Here is a 24,077-nt window from a genome sequence, read left to right on the forward strand (position 1 = left end):
GGTGTTTCCTGCATGAAGAGGTCTACTTCAGAGCCAATTAGTGAAAGAACCCAAATAGGCTAAGAGTATACACTGTGTGTCTGTTGAAAGTGGGTTTGCATAACAGCCTAGATTTAAACTCCCATAAGAAAAATATTTCAGTTTATTGAGTCTCATTGCAGGCTTTTTTTCTTACCATGTGGACGCTCCAAGCAGCACCTCCCAGTAGTGGCACCCGCTGTCAATGAAGACATTACCAGCTGCCCCATAGGAGCCTGTGCTGCTGAAGCGCTCCGGGGTGTGGCTCTTCTTCAGCGAGCTCTCGTCCTTCTCCATGGTCAGACAGTCGTTGGACAGACGCAGCTTCTTGTGGGCAGTCTTTGGGTCCAACTTGAAGGGTTGACCTGTGAAAAGACAATCATTTTGAGCTTTAAATGGTCTATTATTATTGTGTGTGGGCGTTTAAAGTCGCCTGTTATAATGATAGTGATCACATTAACCTGATTACCTAAGATCCTAAATGTAATTATTTTTTGGGCAAAATGGCAACCTACATCTAGAGTCAGAGTTCATAAAAAATAACATGAACATACATGGAGACCAAAAGTGATTAACAATCACTACATTAAGAATAATATATCAAAAGGAAATGAGTTACTTAGATCCAGGCTAATACAACTCCATGCCTTCGCTTAGACACAAGTAGTTTCCATTCTTTTGAATCGCGTTATGGGATATCCCAGTACAGAAGAAGTTAGCAACTGGCATTGTTATGCAAGTTTAAGTTTTAAGTTGCCTTGGCTCTAGAAATATTTTTAGCTACAAAACTTTTTTAATTATTTAACAAAAACCCAATGCAAAAATATGAAATCTAACATGATTAAAAAATGTTGTTCCCCCGCCAATATCGTCAAGATACAACAAGGTCAAAAGGTGAGCAGAAAGAAAGAATACAAATTAGAACAGCATATTAACTGAGAGAGACAGCGAAAGACAAAAATAAATAGAAAGTAGTGCTTGCAGAGAACTCACAGAGAGAGAGAGAGAGACAGAAGTAGAGAATGTTCGAAATACAACGGCGAGAGTCTAAACTTCAAAGCCTATTGCAGCCTTTGGTGAAAACATTTCATAACAGCAGAGGAAGCCACCCGGCATTCTCCTTTGTGCCTACCATCACACAGACTTGGAAATTAGCTGAAGGAAATAGCCTTCACTTCCACTGCAGTAAGGAGCCGTCGTGGCTATTCAGTGGAAATGCTGATAACTGGTTGCAACTATTCAATTTGCACTGACACCAGTAATTTGGATGTAATGGGTGGAAAATTGAGAGGGCAAAAGTAGGTGAGTGGCAGAGGGAGAGAGAGGAGTTAGGGAGTGAGAAGGAGAGGAGAAGTTGAGGGGATAATATGAGGCCAAAGATTGGGCACAGGATCCCCTCTCCTCCTCTCCATGTCCGTAATCTGTGTGAATGTGGGCTTCATGGAGGTCAGCCACGTCCCATCCAGGCCTGACATTTCACTGTGACACCTCTCATCTCATCTCTCAGCCCCCCCGAGCCTCCCACAGCTTAATGAGCGACACAATGAGGACCCCGACTCCTCCTCTCTTCCTTCTATCTGTCCTTCCCTTCATCTCTTCCCCCATTCTCTCATTTCATCCTCTCTATCCTCTCTCCTCTCTCACACACTCTCCTCCAATAATCTGTGTGGTGAGTGTGTGTTACCGCGTGTGGATATGAGACGACGAGGCCAATGTGCTGCTGGCAGCCAATTACATTAATGCGCTCTCTTCTTTGAACTGCTTATCGCTGCCAGCGCAGCCATTTCCAAACACTGGGGCTCTGTCATGCCTTTCCAGGGGATGACTCCTGAGAGCCGGGGCCGGGCCCGAGGTTGGGGAAGGGGTAGAGGACAAGGAGACATACACAGAGCATCAACTCCGACCTACACACAAGCAGAAATACAGTAAAAATCCAAGTGGAAATGTTTTGAATGCCAGCAGGAAGCTCAGATTTAAAATATTCATTTTCCGCATGACAGAATACATTTGTTGGTACGAGGCTGGTAGGGTGCTCAAATATGAAACTGAATTTGGAGGTTTGCACAGGAAAAATGGCAAGTGGATTGCTAAAAGAACTCGGTTTAAATTGCCATAGTGTTGGAAAGATGGAAAATTACCTTTTTTCAAACTTTCTTACAACCTTGAATGCATAATTGTCTGCAACTGCACATATATACATGCTCAATCCCGTACTGTCAGATTGTAGACTACAGAAAATAAAGACACAAGAAGATAACAAAAGAATATATCCCACAGAATGGATTCCTTGGCAGTGACTGTCTTTAGTCTGTTCAGACCATCGTTCAGACTCTGCAATAAAGTAGCAATTAGAGATGTATCCAAATGTCTGCTAAGGTGATAAGTGCTCCCTGTTTAACTGCCTTGAAGCTGGGCATTGTTACGAAATAGGAAGTCTTTAATGGAAACTTGTAAAACACAAAAAAAGAAAGAAAAGAAGAGGGGGGAAATAAAAGGAACTACTGTCTGGAGGACATTGATATAAAGCAATTTCATTCCAACTTCATTTCACAGAGTCCTTGTTGGAATACTTGCAGTGGGATAGCATCTGGATAATCGACTTTATTTCAATTCAGTCAATTTCACTGTTTTTCTTTTTTCCCTGGCTCCCACATTTTAGCTGGGAGAGATTGAGCTGCCTCTGTAATGAGGGAGATAGAAAAAAGGGATCCAATTTGACTGCATAACTAAACAATTACTGCAGTAGAAGCAGCAGCATCAGGGACTTCTCTAAAGCTCCAAAACAACCTTATAACTGTTCACAGGTCTCAACATCTCTGTTGAACTTACAGATCCTTCCCGGCATTACAATGCATGGCTGCACGTCACTTGGCTTCTAATTGACTGAACCATATGTAATGTGGTATTTAACCCTACAGTGCTGACTACTGTACAAAAACACAGATTTACACTGGTGAGATTACAAATTAATCCACCATGTAACATGGCTATAGCACAGCAGGCATTCATGACAGTGTGTTTTACTTGGTTTAACACAACCATAACAACTGAAATTGTCTTTGTGTGGTAAAGAGCATAGACAAACAGCAATCACTGATCTTCTCCGACTTCACCCTTTAATGAACTCGGCAGAGTCTTCAGAGACCAGTGCTAGAAAAAAAAGAAGTTCAGTAAGGCTTCTGGGTCTGCTAAGAAATTCACTCAGTGATTAAGTGTTTTTGGAAGGAAAGTTTGATGCTACTTTGTACATCTACTCCACTACAGTTCAGAGGTAAAAGGTGTACTTTTACTCCATTACATGTATTTAATACCTTTGAGTTACTTTACAGATCTGGATTAATGATCAATCATTCACTAAAACTCTGCTTGTTTTTTAATGTCTTTTTGTACTCCTTTATCATTACACGTGTTCTTACTGTATTGCAGATAAAAAGGGCTTTAATGCATTATAAAATAATATCTAGGGTAGCTTGGTGAGGTGCACTGCCCACAATCTGTCTTGGAGAAAAATGAACAAATGAAAAAATATTGAATGAAAACAACAACAACCTGCCCGCCAACTGGCATTTTCACCCGCTTGGTAGATGAAGGAAGGCACTTTGGGCCATTCAACAAATCAGAAAATCCAAGAGTTATTGAGATTATGAAACCAAAAGGAGCTGTTTTTTTTGTTAATTAGTACAGCAGGACCTATCTATGCTTGACAAACGAACATTTTGTAACCAGTTTATCTTTACTTCTCCACTCTTGCTCCTTTTGAAATACAGTTTGTCAACATCAATTTCCTCCATTTGACAGTAAACAAAGTCAGGAAACACAAGAAGACAGCAAAGGGAGTGACATGCCTTCTGATGAAACAGTGTGCATCATATACCACTATTTCATGAGACATCCCTCTCCTCTTCCTTTCTCTCATCTACCTTCGTCTCGTCTCCACCTCCTAATATTTGCTTTAGGGCTGTGTGGCAGCTTGAGGACTGTCATCAGAGATGCGTGCTGGGTAAATATTATTGCAGGTTCTTTAACAGGAAGTAAAGAGGTACACAAACCCCTGGGGCACCTTGACAAGTGATGTTCTCTGTCTGGATTTGAGCTGCCTACACAATGCAGGGACTCATTTTCACACACGCACAAACACACTCTAGGGTGTTTGCCGACTCCCTGTTTCGTACACACAATATGGACGCCCTGAATAGTTATCCAACAGGATGACGGCCGTTATAAAGTCAACAGTCCAGTGTTTGACTGTCAGCATCGTACATTTTCAGATTAGCCTTTTGTTTTGCCACTCACAATATGTTCACTCAAAATACTTCTCTTGTAAACAATAGAGCTGCTAAAAAAAAGACACATTTAAGCCTGAATGTGGTTGGTACTCCTACTTCACACCATCCTGCAGCTTTGTACAACAACATGACAAAACTAGATGTTGATGTTGGCAGGCTTTACACTGTGGGACAGGTGCTACGAGGAGGCATCTGGTCCTAGTGAAAGCACACAATCATACCTCAGCCGAGCCCGATTTGGCCCCTTTTCAAATGTATCATTCACATTTTAGGTAGATTAATCGAGGTTTTACCTTGCTGTTAAATGACATTTGAAAACCAAACAGCAGTGCATATAATCAACAAGTAAAAACAACCTTTCACAGGCTTTACAGAAACTCCAGAACATCTATAATAACAGTTGTTCCTGGCATGGATACATGTGCTGAATTTATAATTAAGGAAAACACATCTTGTAGTTAAACTTCCACCTGTGCACGCAATCATTTCAGACACTATGAACAGTACAGACTGCTTCCTCTGACCAGACCTGTCACTGGCCTGCAGTCAGAATACTAAACACCAGAGGAGAGACACCACAGACGGACACCTCCTGCATGCTAATACTGACAAACAACTGTCGCAGTCTAAAAGCTGCTGATATGACAACGTTTAAGTTTGAACCCTTTCCCCCCCTCCTCAGTTAACAAACTGCTTTTCTCTCCCACTGCATATTTGTTTCTTGAAGGTATAAATGAATTACTGAGACAGACAACCAATTCAAAAGCACAAACGGGGCACAGTCTAATAAGAGCCGTCTTTATTAACGTGGGTCTATTGTTCTGTCAGCCGCCACTCTAATGAATTGTAACCAAACTCGGATGCAACCCTAATTTAATTTGATGCTTATAAAAGCCTAAAATAAGTTGCTTTGGACAAAAATATAATGATTATTATGCTATCAACCAGAAGATGTGGCTTTCACTTTTTAATGTTAAATAACTGGATCCTTGGATTTGAATTAATTAGAAAGGCCACATTCATTTTATTTTCATTAAAAAAATCATATGTAGTTATGCAAGTTGTAAAAAGGGTAAATGAGAAAAACATTTAAAAACCTAATTTTTACGACCAAAATTAAATGTTTTTATCCGTGTTTTAATACAATCACGCGTTGACTGTTGACTTAAGGTACAGAAGCTGTAGCTGGACGGGCATAGTGTTATTCTGCTGTGTGCATCACTAAAGCATGGACTGTATTAATGGGTAAAAAACAGTAGATTGAGGGCACTCATGTCTGCAGACACTCATATCTGCAAAGAGCTATTTGGTGTCTTCTTTTCACTGAACGCTCTCCTTCTCTCACTCTCAATCTGTCACTTTTACTCCACTTTCATACACTCTCAGTCTCTTTTTAGGTTTCTCCCTTCACTTTATAGGACAGGCGTGTAGAAACCTGGTCACAGTTCGCTCTGAGGTAAATGCAGAAGTATGGTCACACACAAGCGCACACACACTAATAGATACACACACCCACTCTTCTTGATTGCCATGTTTTTCATCATACTTAATTCATAGGTGTTTCAAGGAGCTGTGGGTTACTTCACACGTGAGAAACTACCGGCACGGTGAATACTACAGCATCAGTGCCACTGTTCGCTGGGAGCCACTCAGCGTTTGATGAACGGTTTCACTGGAGCGACGTTAGAATGACCTTAAAAGCTTTTGGAAGCGTTAAGACTTCACAACATGATTTTAAATGTTGTCTCCATTAAGCCGAATGAATTGCATGAGACACAGCAAAAGGTGGAAGCCATTAGAAAAACACTCCTCAGATGTAGCATCCCACTCCTGTTACATTGCCGGAGTGGAGAGTTAAACAAAAGGATAAAAAAAGCAGAGTCAAAGACATTTTCTTTTATTCCTTTTCTTTGTGCCGCTCTCTCTGAAGCCACAAAATAATTGTATAACTTTTTTCACACAGTAGAAGTGCTCCACATGACTTGGAACAGACTTCCTCTGTTTATGGCTGCCATGAGATATTCAACTTTTTTTTTATCCTTTACCTTCATTTGTTCATGATTTCTTAAATCAAATTTATTTTGGACATCATTTAAAAGTTTTTTTTTTTATTATTTAAAGCTCCAATGTTGGAAAAAGTTGGATGTTCATGTCTTTTTTTTATTATAATAAAGCAGGTCTAGAGCAGTGGTTCTCGAACTTTTTTCAATAATATACCCCCTTTGAAAAAAAAATTCAGCCAAGTACCCCCTGATCAGCGCAAAAAAATGGTTAGGGACAACATGCCTATATAAAGAGGTACAGTACAGCACTGCACCATCATTGTCTGATCTATTAAAACAACAACATTGTAACTGAGAAACACTTATGCTACATTTCAAATGTTTACAATCCATCACTAAATTCATGGAAAATCAATTTTAACATCATGCAATAACACTAAGACGACATTAGTTGCATTGAACTGATCTTTTTAATAAGTTGTACTTACAATTTAGTGAGCTTCAATGAGGATCTTTGTCATTCTGACAGGGAGGCAAACTGCAGTTATTACACTTTGCGTTTTGAAAAGGAATAAAAGAAAATGTCTTTGACTCTGCTTTTTTTATCCTTTTGTTTAACTCTCCACTCCGGCAATGTAACAGGAGTGGGATGCTACATCTGAGGAGTGTTTTTCTAATGGCTTCCACCTTTTGCTGTGTCTCATGCAATTCATTCGGCTTAATGGAGACAACATTTAAAATCATGTTGTGAAGTCTTAACGCTTCCAAAAGCTTTTAAGGTCATTCTAACGTCGCTCCAGTGAAACCGTTCATCAAACGCTGAGTGGCTCCCAGCGAACAGTGGCACTGATGCTGTAGTATTCACCGTGCCGGTAGTTTCTCACGTGTGAAGTAACCCACAGCTCCTTGAAACACCTATGAATTAAGTATGATGAAAAAGATGGCAATCAAGAAGAGTGGGTGTGTGTATCTATTAGTGTGTGTGCACTCTGTTAATATAAAACCCACACTGCTCAAACTTCGTTACTTTTCCTAAAATTAGTATATTTATTTTAGGGCTGTCAAATGATTAAAATGTTTAATCAGATTAATCACAGCTTAAAAATTTATTAATCATGATTAATCACCATTCGAACTATGTCCAAAATATGTCATTTCTTTATGTATATTGTTGTGGGAATGGAAAGATAAATGAAAGAAGGCGGATATATCCATTTAACATGTTTATTGTAACATTTTTCTGTGTGTCAAAATGAAAGAGAGCACCTATCAATCATCAAACAGTGGGGTCTTAAAGAGCCTGTGACAGCATCCCAACAACTGTTGTGCAATGAAATATTGGTCTACTAGTAATCTCGAACCGTCAGTTTAAAAAAGAAAAAGCGATACCGTTCCGTTAAATATCAATAATTTCGAACATCGCGGGGGAAATTCCTTCGACTCATTTTGAAGTTTTGGGGGAAGCCGGAAGAGACGTCAATGCGGGAACGCTTCGAGAGCCAAACACGGACAAAGTGTGTTGTCATGCGTAGAAATGGTGAATTACTGAGATTAGGCACGTTAATAACGTTTTAATGAAGTTGACTACAGTATATTCATATTTGTCAGTGCTTTCATGTCAATTTGGCGAACATAAACATAAATGATCGTGGTGAAGATGATGATTACATTAGGATTAAAAATCGGGAGTGAGAGCTGCTGAATTTCCTCCCGTCGGATGTGATATAAAAACAAATCGATTATTTTTGTAGTTGTAAACTCAAGTGGATGAAACTACATTTATTAGTGCTTTCATGTCAATTCGGCGAACATATGATACATTAAATGATCGTTTGTTTGAGCCGGTCTGCATTTCCTGATGAGAAAACAAACCGATGCTTTTTGTAGTTGTAGTACACCAACAACATGGATTAAACGTGTGGTTTTTTTACCACAATGTTGGGGAAATTAATGGATAAAATGCACGGATTATTATTATTATTCCCACTCCGATCGGGACACTAGGTCCACCGTTTCCCAGCAGCGAGGCTCCCCCCGTTGACAGTTTACGTGGGCTGGGTGCAGTGGCGGACTGGCCATCGGGACGAATCCCGATGGGCCGGTACCGAAGTGGGCCGGTCGGATAAGTAACTAGCACATCCCCCCTAGGCGGCGCGTGAGGCTCAGGTTTGAGAAGGCTAAATAACTTCTTTTACCTGACGCTGCCCGCCTCCGGCGTCTATAGAAAATAGATCCACTCAGTGTGCGGAGTTTAAATCTCTCAAGTCATATTACAGGATAAAGGAAATACAGTTTAAACTGCCGTATGCAGAGAAGACGCCGACGTGTCGCACTTATCATTCATATTACATCATCAATCAGATCATCGATCATATAATATCATAATATATTATATATTTCCTTATCTGAGTCCGCTTCTCCAGCCTCATCTGGCCGTGCAACACTCACAGTGTCACATACTGTATGCAGAAGTATTATTTTAAGCAACACATTATGTTGACGAAACACTCGAGACAAATGTAATTAAAGTCAGATCCACTCGTGTCTTAGACGTGAACGCGCTCTCAGCTGGAGAGAGAAACCCTGGCTTGATTTACCGAGTTGATAACCAGCGTCGTAGGACCGCTTAGCGAGATCTCGTTTGTTAGTTTGTTGTTGTTAGTTTGTTTGTTACTCAAACATATCCAGGGTCTGTTGAACTGGCTTCGTAGTACAGGGCACAGGTGGCTAGCAGCGCTAATGTCAAAGACACAGACATTATACATTATATTTGTATTTTACCAGGATGCAGTGACACAAATATTCACATATTTACATTTACTATCTACAGCACCCGCCGCCCCTGACATCCCCCACTCCCCCCGTTGACAATTTACTAGCGGTACCGAAGTGGGCCGGTCGAGAGACCCGGGATGATTTTTAGTCCCATTCCACCACTGGCTACATGACCGTATGATCGCCCATATTGACGCACCTAATTCCTAAACTTCTAACAGATACAACATAAACCGATCCTTCAGCCTCATATGAGCTCTCAGACACGTTCAACATTAACCTGTCATCGCTGTCTGAGCTTGCTGCTGTGTGCGCCGTCGTGCGTTTACATCTGACTGTATATATATAAAGGTTTACATGCAGATACTGGGATCCTGGACGGTGCAGCTGGAGTGCTGTGCCCGCAATGACGTCACCCATCATTTGGCGGGACTTGAAGAATCCGCGAGAAGATCCAGAAAATTGTCAACATTGAAGGCAGATTAATGGTTATCAAAGTACAAATATCCAAAATCAGTTCAGTAACGGTTTTCAAGGGGACAATATGTACTCAAATTGATGGGTTTGGATGATGGGGGAAAACCGTGTCACAGGCTCTTTAATTCATTACGTGTTGATTTCTATCAACGGGGGAGTACTTCGGGAAACTCGACAGGGGGGGGCTAGTGGAGTACTTCGTGACCACAGAGTGTGAACGTTGTGATCAGCTGTTTTAGCGCAGTTCTCCAGTGAAGGGGGGAGTCTTGCTCCGCAGCCGGTTGGCGTAGTTTTGGCACAAGTCCGTTATACAGACAGACGTTAACAGCAGCCCTGTCTGTGCACACAGAGACCGACTCTGTCGTCCGGTGATCTAACCGCCTTCTGGAAAAGCTTCACAAGTACGTCGGTACCCAAATGCGCTTTGTGACACAAGTAACGGTACGCATTTCAGATTACGCACATAACCTGCGTACCAGTTGTGTGCAGCCCTGTACTACAGCAAAAGCATGAGCAAAAGTATTCTCCGTCGGGACATCCTGCAACAACACCACGCCGTTATCTTGATTCTGATTGGCCAGAAGACATTATCAAAGACGTTCAATTGAGAAGACGATCACTACGTGACAAAAGTTTTCAAACCCGTTTCTGGTCTTCGGTATTTCCAGACAAGTGGCTACTGAAATCAATCTTACTAACTGCTGTCTGTGCAATTCTCGGCGCGAGTTGGCGGACTTTATTTTGCTTACTTTAACATCATTTTCATGGTGGGGCTAAGCCATTTCTTGGTATGGGTGTAGCCAGGGTTGGGAGGGTTACTTTGTAAATGTAATCAGTTACTGATTACTGATTACATGGCTCTGAAAGTAATCCGAATACAGTTACAGTTACGTGTCTTAAAAAAGGTAATCAGATTACTTTTAGATTACTTTTGGATTACTTTCTTTTTCCATCACAGATGGGTATGTTTTGGTGAACAGGAGACACAAAAAGCAAAAGGAAACTGAACGTGTTTTACTGTTTTAATGGCTTATCAAGAGCACAACTGAAACATCACATCTGAAACGATGTAACAACATAATACAATTGTTGGGGATGCAGCTTGGGATGTGAGGAGTGAGGGACACGGCTTAGAACGGGCGTGTCGCCTTCTGTCCTGCCAGTGTTGGCAGGACATGAATTAAAATGTCGAACTCGGACATCATTTTAAGGACATTTCGGCCAGGGGTGTAGAGCTATATTTGTTTAAGCACCGGATTGGCAAAACAGGAGAGTGTGTGCACCAGTCTGCCTTGATCTATGAATTCATGTCCGTGACTCTCACAGTATCTGCTGCCCACAGCTGTTTTATAGAAGGAAAACCTCCTTCACTTCATGAAATCTCTGCAGCGCCAGGAGGCAGCGGGAGGGTTAACTCAGCCTCTGAGAAGACGAGCGCGCCACCTTCACTGTGTGTACCTTCAGAAATAATCATTAGTAAGGCTAAAGACTAAAGAGCGACCGCAGGCTGATGTGTTTTAACCACACACACATATACACACACACACACGCGATTTAAACGCAGACTTTTGTTCCTCCATGTTTCGTTGTTATTGTTTCACTGAGCGAGCGGCCCCGCGATTTTTTTTCAAACGCTTTTTTGGTCCATCTGCGGCGGTAATAGGTTTTGTGGGCTGTGATGATTCGGCTGTACTTACTTGAATATTAAATGTTGAGAGGAAATCTTTGGGTGTAGCCTACCCCAGCCATACCCTGGCGCTGCCACTGGTGGCATGTATGGGGCGGGCGTTAAATATTTTAATGCAATTAATTCAAAAAATTAATTGCCGCCGTTAACGCGATCATTTTGACAGCATTAATTTATTTATTTTGGGGCGTGGGGAATGAAGAGAAAAAGATATATGAGCATTTTATGAGCATGGGATTTTGACCCCTCATATAAACATATGGTATACTTTGCGGCCACACGCCGTTGCCAAGCAACGCTTATTGTTTAGGTCCTTTGATAAGCAGGCCGTCATATCATTAGCTAGAACTAGCTAGATCTGATAGATTTGGACATAAACACGAGTCAAGTCTAACCGGACGCGAGAGAGAGATCAGAGATCAGATCAGCTGCTGCTGACGGAGAACACGCAGCTCTGCATGATCACAGCTCCGCCGCTGTGACGGACCGTTGAGCGGAGGAAAATACACTAACAGTTAGACCTAACTAACACACTTAGCTAGTTTATCTACTCTGGAACTAGCTAAACTAGTTATACATATATTTATTCTTTACTGTCGGGTCACTTATTACAGGTTCAGCGAGCTGCACGAGCCTGACGAGCTGTCAGGAGAGGGAGAGGAAAAGAGAGCACCCCGTTTATTGTTCCCATTTTATTATCCAGAATTACTGTACACTATTGAAGAAAGTAGTTAATCTACTATTAGTAGTTTGTTTAAATGCATTAATTACGTTTTTTTTTCATTAACATAAAATAAATCTCACGTACCCCCTGCAGTACTCCAACGTACCCCTAGAGGTCCGCGTACCCCCATTTTAGAACCACTGGTCTAGAGTAAGTTCTATTTAACTATAAAACTGAAAGTATCAAAACGTTATATGTATCAGGGTTTCCGTTAGCCGGTAATTACCGGTTTTTAGCTGGTAAAATTGATTAAAAACCGGTAAATTCAAAACCTGCCGGTCAAAATGTCTGGTAATAATTAGGGATGCTCCGATAGATCGGCCGATATTCACTCTTAATAGTTTGATCGGTGCTCTCTATAAAGGCCGATCAGGAGAGCTGGATCTGATCGATATGTACATAAACGCGAGTGAAGTATAACCGGACGGAGAGAGAGATCAGATCAGCTGCTGAGTCTGACGGAGACACGCAGCTCTGCATGATCACCTGAAGCCCCGCCCTCTGTTTAGTGAGCTGCAGGAGCTGCATGAGCAGGGAGTGAGAGTGTGTTGGCATGAGATACAGACGGGCTGTCAGGAGAGAGAGAGAGGGAGAGGGTAAAAGAGAGGATCCGTTTCTCCCGTGTTATTATCCAAAGTTAATGTAAACTTTTGAATAATGTACTTCATCTACTACAAGTAGTTTGTTTGAATGTAATAATTATGTTGTTTGTTGTTTGTGGAATAATTTATTGAAAAATTAATCTGAATTTTTCGATCTGTTACGATTATAAACTGAAGCAATATAAAAATGAGCCCTGTGAACTGAGTTTTAAACATCAGCATATCTGCTCATATTATTATTATTGAAATATGGTAAGTTTTCAAATGTATGGTAAGTTTCAAATTTGTCCCGTAAAATAAATTCTGCCCGGACATTTGACCGGCGAGAAAAGATCCTAGCGGAAACCCTGATATGTATGTACTGTAAGTTGTAGCATTTGACCTTTCTCCTACAATTGCATGAATAGCAACAAGTAAAGATACTCCAGGTGTTTTCATAGTGATGCTGAGTTTGCTCCTTGGAGGCAGACAGACAAAACATTGTCTTGTTTCTCCTCTGTCTCTCTGCCTCTCCAACAGACAAACACACACACATTTACATACCCACAAATCTGTACACAAGCCCTGGGGTTGTGTGCGATTACAGGAAAGCATATTTGGCCTTTCCTCGCCATGAGACCAAAAGCTGTGACATCTTTGGATGAAAAGATTTACCTCTGGGACCAATTGACAGACGGCAAGATTGAAGAGAGGTCACCAGAAGAAGGGATCATATGCCATAGCCAGGGGTAAGGGAGGACAGAGTGCCAAGAGAGGGGTTGGACATGGACATGGAATGGGAACACAGAGAGTTTGAGGCCAAGGAAACTGAAACAACAGACTTTAACAATGCCTCTTCAAAATCAGCTCTTCTTAAGCATTGAGTGCATTGATGATGTCCTCTGAGGTTGAAGTAGAACAAGTATTCTCTTGCAACATCTTTGATTACAGAGAGTTCAGATTTCTACTGTTTACTTTAATTCGCATTATTCAGTTAAAACAATTCTGGCAGTTCACTCTTGTGCTTGCCTTCTGCGTACCATATTGGCACAGTTCGCTGCATTCAGATTTGTTTTACACACATACAGTACAGCTTTTATGAGTGTACTGATGCACGACTTTCCAGTATCTGTGCAACTTGTCACTGCCTGCTTTGCTTAGCAAGCCTCTGCCTGAAATATATGATGAGCTTAGGCTAAAAGCCTCCAGAGCCTATCATCTTAAAAGATGTGAAAGCGAAACCATCCAATCTAGGCACAGACAGAGAGAGAGACTTCAAGTGCCATGGAAAGAACTTGTGGTTCTCAGCTCAAAAGCTCGCTACTCCAACTCGTTCACCAACAGACTCGAGAGACAAACCTAATGAGCCTGTCAAACGGAGATATTTGTGATCAGTTTCGTTGTGACCCATTTTGAATCCAAAAAACACTGCTTGGCTTCACCAGAACAGATGAGTGAGGCACGTTCATCTGAATACCAATTCCTCTGTGAGTAGAGAGTGGGAGAAAATAGAAATAAATGAACAGACTGAAGCTAACACACATGATGCAGGTGACACGATGAACACCACAAAATCTCAATAATGAGTACAATTATTGAATGTTTTGTTTGCTATTTTGATGACTTGTCAAAGTCATTATAGCAAAGAGAAATGCCGGGTGCCAATCGCAGCTCGAAATCTAAAACCAAACTTCAGTGGGTGGACAAGTTTTCCCCCGATACATGCGGATGTCAGAGAAGAAGATGACAGACAGTGGGAGTCTCAGAGGAGAGGGGGGGGGGGTTATTTAATAGCAGTGCACTAAAACTTAACTACTAAACTTTAACTGGACTAAAGAAAACTTCATGTTGCTGCTGTTAAATAGACTCCGCCCCCCCTACAGAATACATTTATGTATATTGCTAACAGGCAGAGATGATATTCAACAAACTCAACTTCATGGTCTCTGTGCTTTGTACAAATATGATACAGATTTAGTTTTGTGTGATTGAAAATCAAATATACTTGGAGCTTCCGACATGAATTTAACGAGAGCTAAGAAAGAACACATATTTCTTTGTCCACTTTTCATAATTATTTTGTATTCAACCCTTACTATAACCCTGATTGTTTCAGCCCTGCAATCCATTTTTTTCTTTCTCTATATGCTTTGGAAACACACATTCTATTGTCTTGCTAATAAAGCCAATTATAATTGAAAAGTGTAAAAAAAGGAGAGCAAGATAATATCTAATTTTCATTTCCAAAAGAAGAGATTATTCAGATTCTCTTTGGTGGAACTTTAACGTGGCATAACTCTCAGTGTGTGTCACTTTATATCACTGAAGTGAGAGACACATGACAGATGTGATATTAACAATGGAAAAAAACATCTATCCACGCTCATCGCTTATCCGTGTCAAGGGAGCACATTATATATTGAAATGCTTCTTAGTGTTATTTATATCGTGCCCAGTAAGAGCCATGAGCCTCAGTGAGCTCCAGATACCCTGCACTTCACCTCTAAACCCTCTCAGGGTGCACGTCGTGCCCACATCACACGGAGGCAGTAATCCACTTTAATGCCATAAGAAAAGAGTTACAGTTCTGACACGCTCCATGACCCGCAGGCAGCGTGTGTCTGGAAGATTCTGACTTGGGGGGGCAGAGATTCAGATGGGAGGGCTTGGGTTTATTTGATGGACCGCTGCAGTGCCCGTTTGGGACGAGGCCATGTGGAGCGTTTGCTTGTTGGAAACAGAGCGATTGGAGTTCACTTTAAAGTGCCAGATGGCAGTATCAAATACAGGACAGGTGTAGTGGTGGATCTCTCATGAGAGGACCCTTATCACTCCTAACTATAAAGTATTTTTAATTGGGAATATGAACGTAAAAAGGGTAGACAATTAAAAGTGTTCCGATGTGTCCTATTAGCCTGGAACCAACTTCGAGAACATTCCCACAATAATGGTCCTTTTTATAAGGGCAGCATACAATAAAGTAAGTATAGTTTATTTCTGGAGCGCATTTAAACACAGCATGAGCTTATCAGAGTGCTGCATGAATGACAATTAAAGTAAAAAGTGGAAAAAACTAAGAGAACATACCAAGTACAATATAAAAAGCAACATAGAAGAAAACTGTAGAAACGACAACAGATTGAAGGATGGCCATAAATGTGTCTTAGCCTAGATCTCAGATCTCTGGAAGTTACCATTTGGACACACACAACACGTTTGTGATCAGCTGATTGATTCACATCCTTTACCTTTATATTTTGGGTCTCAGAACCACTGAAAGACATTTCTGGCTCTTTAGCTGCTGATGGTTCCACTTTGTTCACCGACAACTGTCACTTTCTGTGTCTGTCTGCCCTTTGATCCTGAGCAGGTTATGTACATCGGGTTCAAAGAGCAATAAGCAGCTGCCTGTCGAGGCCAACAATGTCCCTTTGAGAGCGGCAAGAGGGAACAGTAAAGCTGCGATATGGAGAGCCAATTAGCTGAAGCTGCACTTTTTTAAGGTAATGTAAGGCAAAATAAACTCAGATTTCTTCTTGTCTGTTCTTAGTAGAGCTGCACGATATATATCGTGTCGTGACGATAATCGCAGGACTTTTTTTTTAGGACGTGCGATATTAAGTAGGTACATTAACTCAAACACGTCATGTTACAATTATTTTGCTGCTTGCTACAAAAGGAAAACTTGCGCGGCTCTCATGTCAGGGGTACTTGAGTGAGTGACAGCAAACCACCAATCACAATCAAATCTCCAAAGCAAACGGTGATTAAAGGTAAAAACACTGAATAAGGTAGTTTCATGTGTTTCTCCAGGGCAGTTCGGCGCTGCTAACCGAGCTAGCTCAGCTTGTTGCTCTGATAACTTAAGATCCAGACGTCCGTGACTAAAATCCTTCATCCGGTTAAATATAGTTACAAAAATACCAATTGTATAGCATTACAGTTCAAGAAAGGATGGTTTGCGGGAAAACAATCGCAATGTCAGTTTTTTCCAATATCGTGCAGCCCTAGTTCTTAGTCATTAGTGTTGACGCTGGCAGGTTGGATTATTTGTGGCCTCTGGACTGATTAGAGGGCAAGAGTGAGTAACGGTAAAGTGTGAGAGAGAGAGAGAGAGAGTTGGTGTTTGTTTGTGTCGGTGACTGAGAGAGAGAGAGAGGGATCATCCTCTGACTACTGCAGTTTCTCAAACACCTATTTTACCCACACAGTGAATCCAGATTACAGTTAATCCTAAATGCCACAGCCAGACTCCTGACAGCTGGCATATCAACTCCTCTTTAGCTTCACTGCACTGCTGTTCCAATGTAGGACAGATGTTACAATTTCATTGAGTTCCCTTGAGGCAAATCCTAAATTAACTTTTTGCTGAGGTTTTAACCTTTTATATGCTACAGTTGAGCCGGAGATTGGGGTGTGGAATATTTAGTAAGTAATGTGACTTCACTTGAGATCTGCTGGTTATGCTTTACTAAGCACTTTTTAGAATATGTGCTTAGTGTACTAGCTTTAATAATGTATTGCATATTTTCATTTTATTTACTGACAATTTGGTAACGTTTGCTTAAAGGTAGGGTAGGTAAGAATGTAGAAACCAGCTCGAGTGCGCTAGAATTTGAAAGTACGCAGCTGAAAAAAATCTGCCTCTTCCTTACAGAGCCCCTCCTCCAACACACACGAACGCGCACATGACCAATGAGGGCACGAGATAAGTTTGTGCACAGATGGAAGGCTGACAGGCAGGTAGGCCATCCAGTTATTTTAGCCGGGCCGGCTAAAATGATTGGTCGTGCTTTTTACAGCGCTACGGCTTCCACAGATGACATTTTTTAATGGATTTTTTGTCAAAGCATTTAATATATTCATTGCTATCAGGATGTTAAGAGCATTCCATGACAATAACGTTTCTGTTTCTGAAGTGAATTACCTACCCTACCTTTAATTGTCTTTCTTATTTATATTCAGCTACTGTGTACCGTTAAGGGAAAGGAAAATTCAATAAGAGGGAGTTCAAGTGCAGGACAAGTTTCCACAGCAGAGAATAAACAAAACAAAAAGAGACAGAAACAGCGATGTGCAAGGGACAAGGAGCGTACGACTGAGAGGCAGAGAAGATGTCAAAAACACAAGTTAAGAAACTCTCTGCTAAACATGAAACTGAGAAACGTCCCTGAGAGACAGAGAGAGAGATACCTGTATAGTCCCCCAAAAAACAAACTGAAAAATGAAAGTAAGTGATTAAAGGCAGTATTTCCCCTACCATTGTCTTGGAGGGGCGCTGTGCCCCGCCAACGGAGCCCCCCCAGAAATTCAAGGTGTTTAAAAATTATTATTATTATTTTTTTTTTTTTATATATATAGCACCAAATTGCAACTAATCTATATCTACTGTCACTTTTCACATTGAACATGTGCTCTTTTATTAAATAAACTAAATGCTTTCATTTTAAGTTGTGAGTTTAGTGTTTTTGACCCTAAGAAACACTGATGCATTAATCAATAACAATAGTCCACAGCTCCTCTCTCTGCTCCAGAGGATTTAAAAAAGATAATATCCCAATGCCCCCCCCCACGCTCAGGCAGCACCCCCACAAAGCAGTAAACCTAGGGGAAACACTGAAAGGGGTATATATTGCTAGATTTTAAATTTCTCCACTTGTTCATACTTGAAAATGTGAGTCTGGTGAGTATAATTTAAGCATTTGAACAACGACAAGTCGACAGGATTTTAGGAGAGATGATAGAAAAAGAAGCACTTAAAAGCCCCGTTTTCTTAACTCTCCTATAAAAACATAATGAATGCATCCAAAATGAAACACATTTTCATTATGTGTGATCTATGCCAAACCCAAAGATATGTTGATGACTTTTATGTAAGATGGAATTTCTTTGCTAAGAAAATGTCTCAACTCAAACCTCCTCGTAATATAGAAGCAAAAGGTGTGTTTTCATGCAGGTTGTCTCATTTTGGGCACATGACACATTGGGCAATGAGACATTACTTTCATGACTACAAATAAGTGTTTCATATATATCCCGTTACATTCAGGTTGAAAACCAAAAGCAAGCCATACATATTGATAAGAATCTAATCTAAGTTAGGTCTGATTCTGCTACTTATTTGTTCATCATTTATAAGTAAAAGAAAACCTTGATTAGGGACAGTCTGTATGTTATGTTGCACAAATGATGCAGACGGTAAAAAGTGTGTACTAAATATCAAAAAAACTAATTAACAAGGCTTGTAAATATTCAGAGGCAGAGCAGCCTTCACTTACTGTTGGTTTTCAGGCGGGCTGGCTCACTGTTGCGGCTTCCTGCCTGGTTGATAGCCTTGACAAAGAAGATGTAACGGGTGCCACTCTGCAGGCCGTGCACCGTGTAGTGGTTCTGCTTGATGTTAGGTACGATCATCCAGCTGTCTGCAGAGTTGTACAAACCTGGCAGAAACACACACAAACACACAAACACACAGCATGAGTAACCATGTTCTGCTTATGTCTTTAGGGGTAAGCACCGTCCTACTGAAAACGTTACGTTGATGTTCAAAAGAGAAAAACACTATTCTCTACATCCAACCAGATGTTATCTTTTCTCCAAACACAGTGATCCATCACACAGTAGGAAGCTCAGAGACCATACAATCTGCGATGTTATGCAACATTTATGTGAACATACTGATCCACCCCATTACCTTTCCATCACGATTACCTTGGTTTCTCCCCTGAGGCCATACTGTGTGTTCACTAAGCTGAATCCCCATTGAGAACAAGGTACTTCCATGACAGACTATGTGTAGTAAGCGCCTTAGGGCAAACGACTGCGATACCTTTAATGTTCAAATGTAAGGAAATGTGAGTCAAACCTACATGACCCCAGTAGGTGGGCTCTTTGATTTAGAGCAGCTTGCAGTTGAGACTTAGCAATGGCTGAGTTAGCTCTGCAGTCACCTGCTTCAAAACAAAGTCTTTACAGTCTGTCAGCTGCAGCCGACTGCGAAGGATACAGCAGATTCTCAGCTCAGGTGAGGAAACCCGCGTGTACAAAAGAGAGCTTTTTCCGTCCTGTAGTGTTTCATAACGTCGAGTAATTTACACTTGCAGTGACTGAATCACACCCCTTCCCTAACCCACAACATATGATTTCATAAAGTAGTGTTTGTCTGATTTTAAATATGAACCTTCAAGGTGAGAGGTGTGCATTTAATATGTAGTTGCAGAGGGCAGATGTTGTTGGCATCATATTTAACACTTTTGGAATGGCTGACAGTTGCTACTTTACTACTGAAATAAAAATGATTGCATTATTAATTTCAGAGCTATTAAAAATGTTTAGCTTCAGCAACAATTTGACAACAAATTCCTTCATGAACAGACACACAATATATACCTTATAAGCAAACTGTAAGAGCCAGGGTTAACATTTCTTTCAGCCATCAAAAAATATACGAATGCATTCAATTAAACCTCTGCAATAACTAGCGCAGCATCTTGTTTAGAATCACTACAGCTGCAGTTCATATTTCAGAGTTGAAGGTAGAATAACAATCCTTGTCTTTGTCTTATCTTTCTTCGCCCCTGCAGATTTGCAGGGAAATAAAAATCCTGAAAGGGAGAGAGCTCTCAGGGCCATGCATGCCTTGTCCCTTCTTGTGAATTATTGAACAAGATGGCAACAGCATGCATAAGTAATAGCCAAGAGTCTGCTTGTAAATATAAATACTTCACAGGACGCAAATAAGGCCTTTAAAAGTGAGGCGGCTTTAAGAATAAATGAGGGGAGGGGACTGTTAAGAGTGAAGGCTGCATGTTTACACATCTGCCGACTTCCACCAGATTTTCTCTGACAAAGAAATCACTGCAGAGGACTTTGATCTTCCTTTAAAAGGAGGGAGTAGAAAAAGTGAGGTATTTTAATAGAGGTTTCTTGTGCACGTACACAATCCATTTGGTATCTCGGGATTGGCAGTAATATCTGCATTTCTTTCAGCTTGCTCTCAACTGTCAATAAGATCCCTGCAAAAAGCAATTATGTTGTTCTACTAGAACAGCTGTCCCCACTGCAAAATGATCCCACCTGTCAGTTTAGCCGTTCCTGTCGAAATGAGGTAGGCTCCAATGTTATGTGAGCTGCCGAAAAGAGATACAGGGGAGAGACGAGCGAGAACGACTTCATGCTGCTTTCCATTTTTAAAGCTTTTGATCTCCGTAGCACCTCTCCCTTTTTGGAAAATCAAATTAGGTCAGAACACAGCAATACTGCTATTTCTACTTTTACCACTGAAAAGAGGCTTTCTGATACTAGCAGAGTGCTGCTGCCTTTGGAGAGCATTGTGACTTCAAAGTGTGGGGGGCAGTAGCTGAATAAGCTATTGTAAAAAGAGACTGAAACGAAACAGGGGGATAAAGATCGACTTGTGTCTCACATTCAGACATCAAGAGTGTGTGTGTGTGTGTGCGTGTGTGTGTGTGTGTGTGTGTGTGTGTGTGTGTGTGTGTGTGTGTGTGTGGGTGGGTGTACACACACAGTATGTGCAGCATATGTGTGTGTCTGTGTCGGAGTCAATATGAGGAGGAAACAGACTGCAGCTGTTTTTGTCTTTGATGATGCAATATAAAGTTAATGGAGACTGTGTGTGTGTGTGTGTGTGTGTGTGTGTGTGTGTGTGTGTGTGTTTCTGTGAGTAGCTGTGCATCAATAAAAGCAATACAATGCCTCACCTGCATCTATCTCTTGGTGCCTCCACATAACTTTAATGCGCATACCCTCGCTAGTTTCCTGCAGTCTGAACCCTCATCAACATTTCATCACACTCTGCCACACAGAAGGATCCTGCTGATACTCTGAAAGATGCCTGTTGAGATACACAGGGTTGAACCAAACTCTGAGCTCTCCTAACGCCCACTGTGACACAGCTTTTTACCTGTGATAACCATATTAATACATCACCACAGGTTGGTGCTTATGAATACACATGAAAGCTGATCAAACCAGCAGGTACAGGTATTGCTGGTTTCGTTAACATGCAGGCTTCCCAGGAAAGTGTACACATGAGCAGAAACTGGGAAAAAGTCATGCGGCGGTGGGAACAGAGGTATTGACTTCTATCAGTCCGGACAGACACAGTAAAATCAACTAATGAGTTTATTTTGTGACAGCTGTAGGCAGTGAGTTGAGGCATGTGAAGAAAATAAGTGCCAACAATGGTGCCATGATAACGATAATCTCTTGTTTCTCCATCTAAAACAGTCACAGAAGATAGATTTTGACTATCTTCAGGTAGTCAAAATGTTTTGAAAGCAGTCAATTAAGTATTTTTATTCAGTAAGTAAAAAATAAGCAGAGGTATTTTTAGATGTATCCTCTTTGCCATTGCCGTCAATACCAATAATTAGATGAGAAGATTGATAGCACTTTCATGAGTGTATATTGAGTAAAAAAGCTACAGCAGAGAGAGATGGTTAGCTTAGTTTAGCATTACGTTAGCATTGCAACTGGAAACAGCTAGTCTGACTTTATCCAGAGATTACACAATCCTCCAACCATCCTCTCTAAAGCTCACTCATTATCAGATTCTATCTTATTTGTTTCAACTAAACAAAAATAAAAAAGATTCAAAAGGTTATGCAACTAGTGGAGACTGGTGATATTTACATTTTAGATAAGTATATTATAATGGACATACATTAGGTCCATCAAAGGCGGGAAGCTGATGCTAAAAATATTAGTTTCAGAAGTATATTTAATGTGTTACATCAAAAAGCGATATATCAGTATATTATTCAGTGTTGTGTTATTGATAAAAGATTAGGATCTATCACTTAATTAGGTTTGCATCACTGTACGACATAAAGGAATAACATCAAGTAAGTAAATCAACACTAAGGCTCAAAGGAAATTAGTTTCACTCTTGTTCTCTTAAACCCTGACATCTTCATATATTTTCATTGTAAGAATTAACATAATCCTCATCGCTGATGCACATTATTAGTGGATAATTGACGATGTAATTTGTCATGTAAACGAATGAGACTGAAAATGTAAAACTTGCAAAGGGCTGGAGGATGCAGCTACACTATGACAGTGCAGACATCTTTACTTGCAGTCATGTTTGGCTTTCTGACACTGCTTACTTTTCTCCATGGTATTTGATTTCACTTGCTGATTCTATTTTCTGCTGCTGTGCTTGGATGATCCTGCAGAGGGAGGGCCAAGGCTGAGGATGAGGCCAGGAGAAAACTAGAGGGGAAAGGATGGCACTCAAGTGGGAGCATTTAACCACTAGGAAAGTTTGAGCAAACTGCTATGGTACAAATTCAAGTGGCAGGCTAAATGGGTTTCTCTCTTTCTCCATTTCTCCTGTGAATCTCTGAGGACTCTGTGGCAGCACACTGCTGAATATCTGAGCCACTCGCTCTTTCACAGCTGAAATGTATCCTGAGTCTCAAATGGCTGGGGCACTTGAGTTGTCTGGTTGGACAGGGAGATGTCAGGTTACACGGAGAGGACGAGAGAAGATGAGACGGTGGAGGCGAGGGAAAGTGGAGCTGCAAAGATGTGTGTGTGTGCACTGTTATGTACAATAATCCTACTCATATCAGCAAGTGGTAATTTTCACCTCCCCTATGTAACCATTATCCACTCACCTGTTCTCCTCCACCGTGCTCTTTCTTTCCCTTCAATTATTGTGATAGACATTCACAAACTAATGGGGGCTGTCCAGGATTATAAGGACTTCATACAAGGATTTCAAGAGAGTAATGTCTACTTTGTTCAGCTATGATATGCTGATGTGTCATTTAAAGGTGGGGTAGGTAAGAATGGAGAAACCAGCTCGAGTGCGCTAGAATTTGAAAATACACAACCGGAAACAATCTGCCACTTCCTTACCGAGTCCCTCCTCCAATACACACGAACGCGCACATTACCAACGAGGGCACGAGATACGTTTGTGCACAGATGGAAGGCTGACAGGCAGGTAGGCCATCCAGTTACTTTAGCCGGGCCGGCTAAAATGATTGCTCGTGCTTCTTACAGTACTACGGCTTCCACAGATGACATTTTTTTATGTATTTATTGTCAAAGCACTTAAGATATTCATTGCTATCGGGATGTTAAGAGCATTCCATGGAATATAACAAAAAGTGTACTTGAAGTGAATTACCTGCCCCACCTTTAAATGGCTACAATTGCACACATATGACATTCTGTTCTGACATGGATTGAATAACATTTTCAAGGGGTGATAGTCCAAAAGGCAACAATCTGAGTGGCACAATTATTTGTGACCATTTTGGTGGATTCAACTATACTTTAACAAATGAATTTAGGACATGCTCTTAGTGTCATGATTTGGAATTATGAGTTTAACATTAAGGGCTTCATAGAGACCACCATAGGGGGGAAACTGGATGCAAAAACAAATGACTTTCTCCTGATAACTACATTGTGATTGCACCTCTACATGATGAAACTTTCCGAATTACACTGGTAACAAGATAAGCACTGATTCAAATAACTTTGCAA

At 41.0% G+C, this 24,077-nt stretch overlaps 1 protein-coding gene across 5 annotated transcripts in view; it reads right to left on the bottom strand.

The window, feature by feature from the left end:
* mid2 (midline 2) overlaps window positions 1-24,077 on the bottom strand; it is a 170,703-nt gene that overhangs the window by 4,455 nt on the left and 142,171 nt on the right. For all 5 annotated transcript variants that reach the window (XM_071204628.1, XM_071204627.1, XM_071204626.1 and 2 more), the window contains 2 exons: window positions 18,830-18,991; window positions 176-383 (listed from right to left, as the gene is read on the bottom strand). In XM_071204628.1, coding sequence (XP_071060729.1) covers window positions 176-383; window positions 18,830-18,991 — 370 coding nt within the window. The remainder of the gene's footprint in view (window positions 1-175; window positions 384-18,829; window positions 18,992-24,077) is intronic.

Source organism: Pseudochaenichthys georgianus, chromosome 10 (genome assembly GCF_902827115.2).
Source record: "Pseudochaenichthys georgianus chromosome 10, fPseGeo1.2, whole genome shotgun sequence".
Taxonomy (NCBI): domain Eukaryota; kingdom Metazoa; phylum Chordata; class Actinopteri; order Perciformes; family Channichthyidae; genus Pseudochaenichthys; species Pseudochaenichthys georgianus.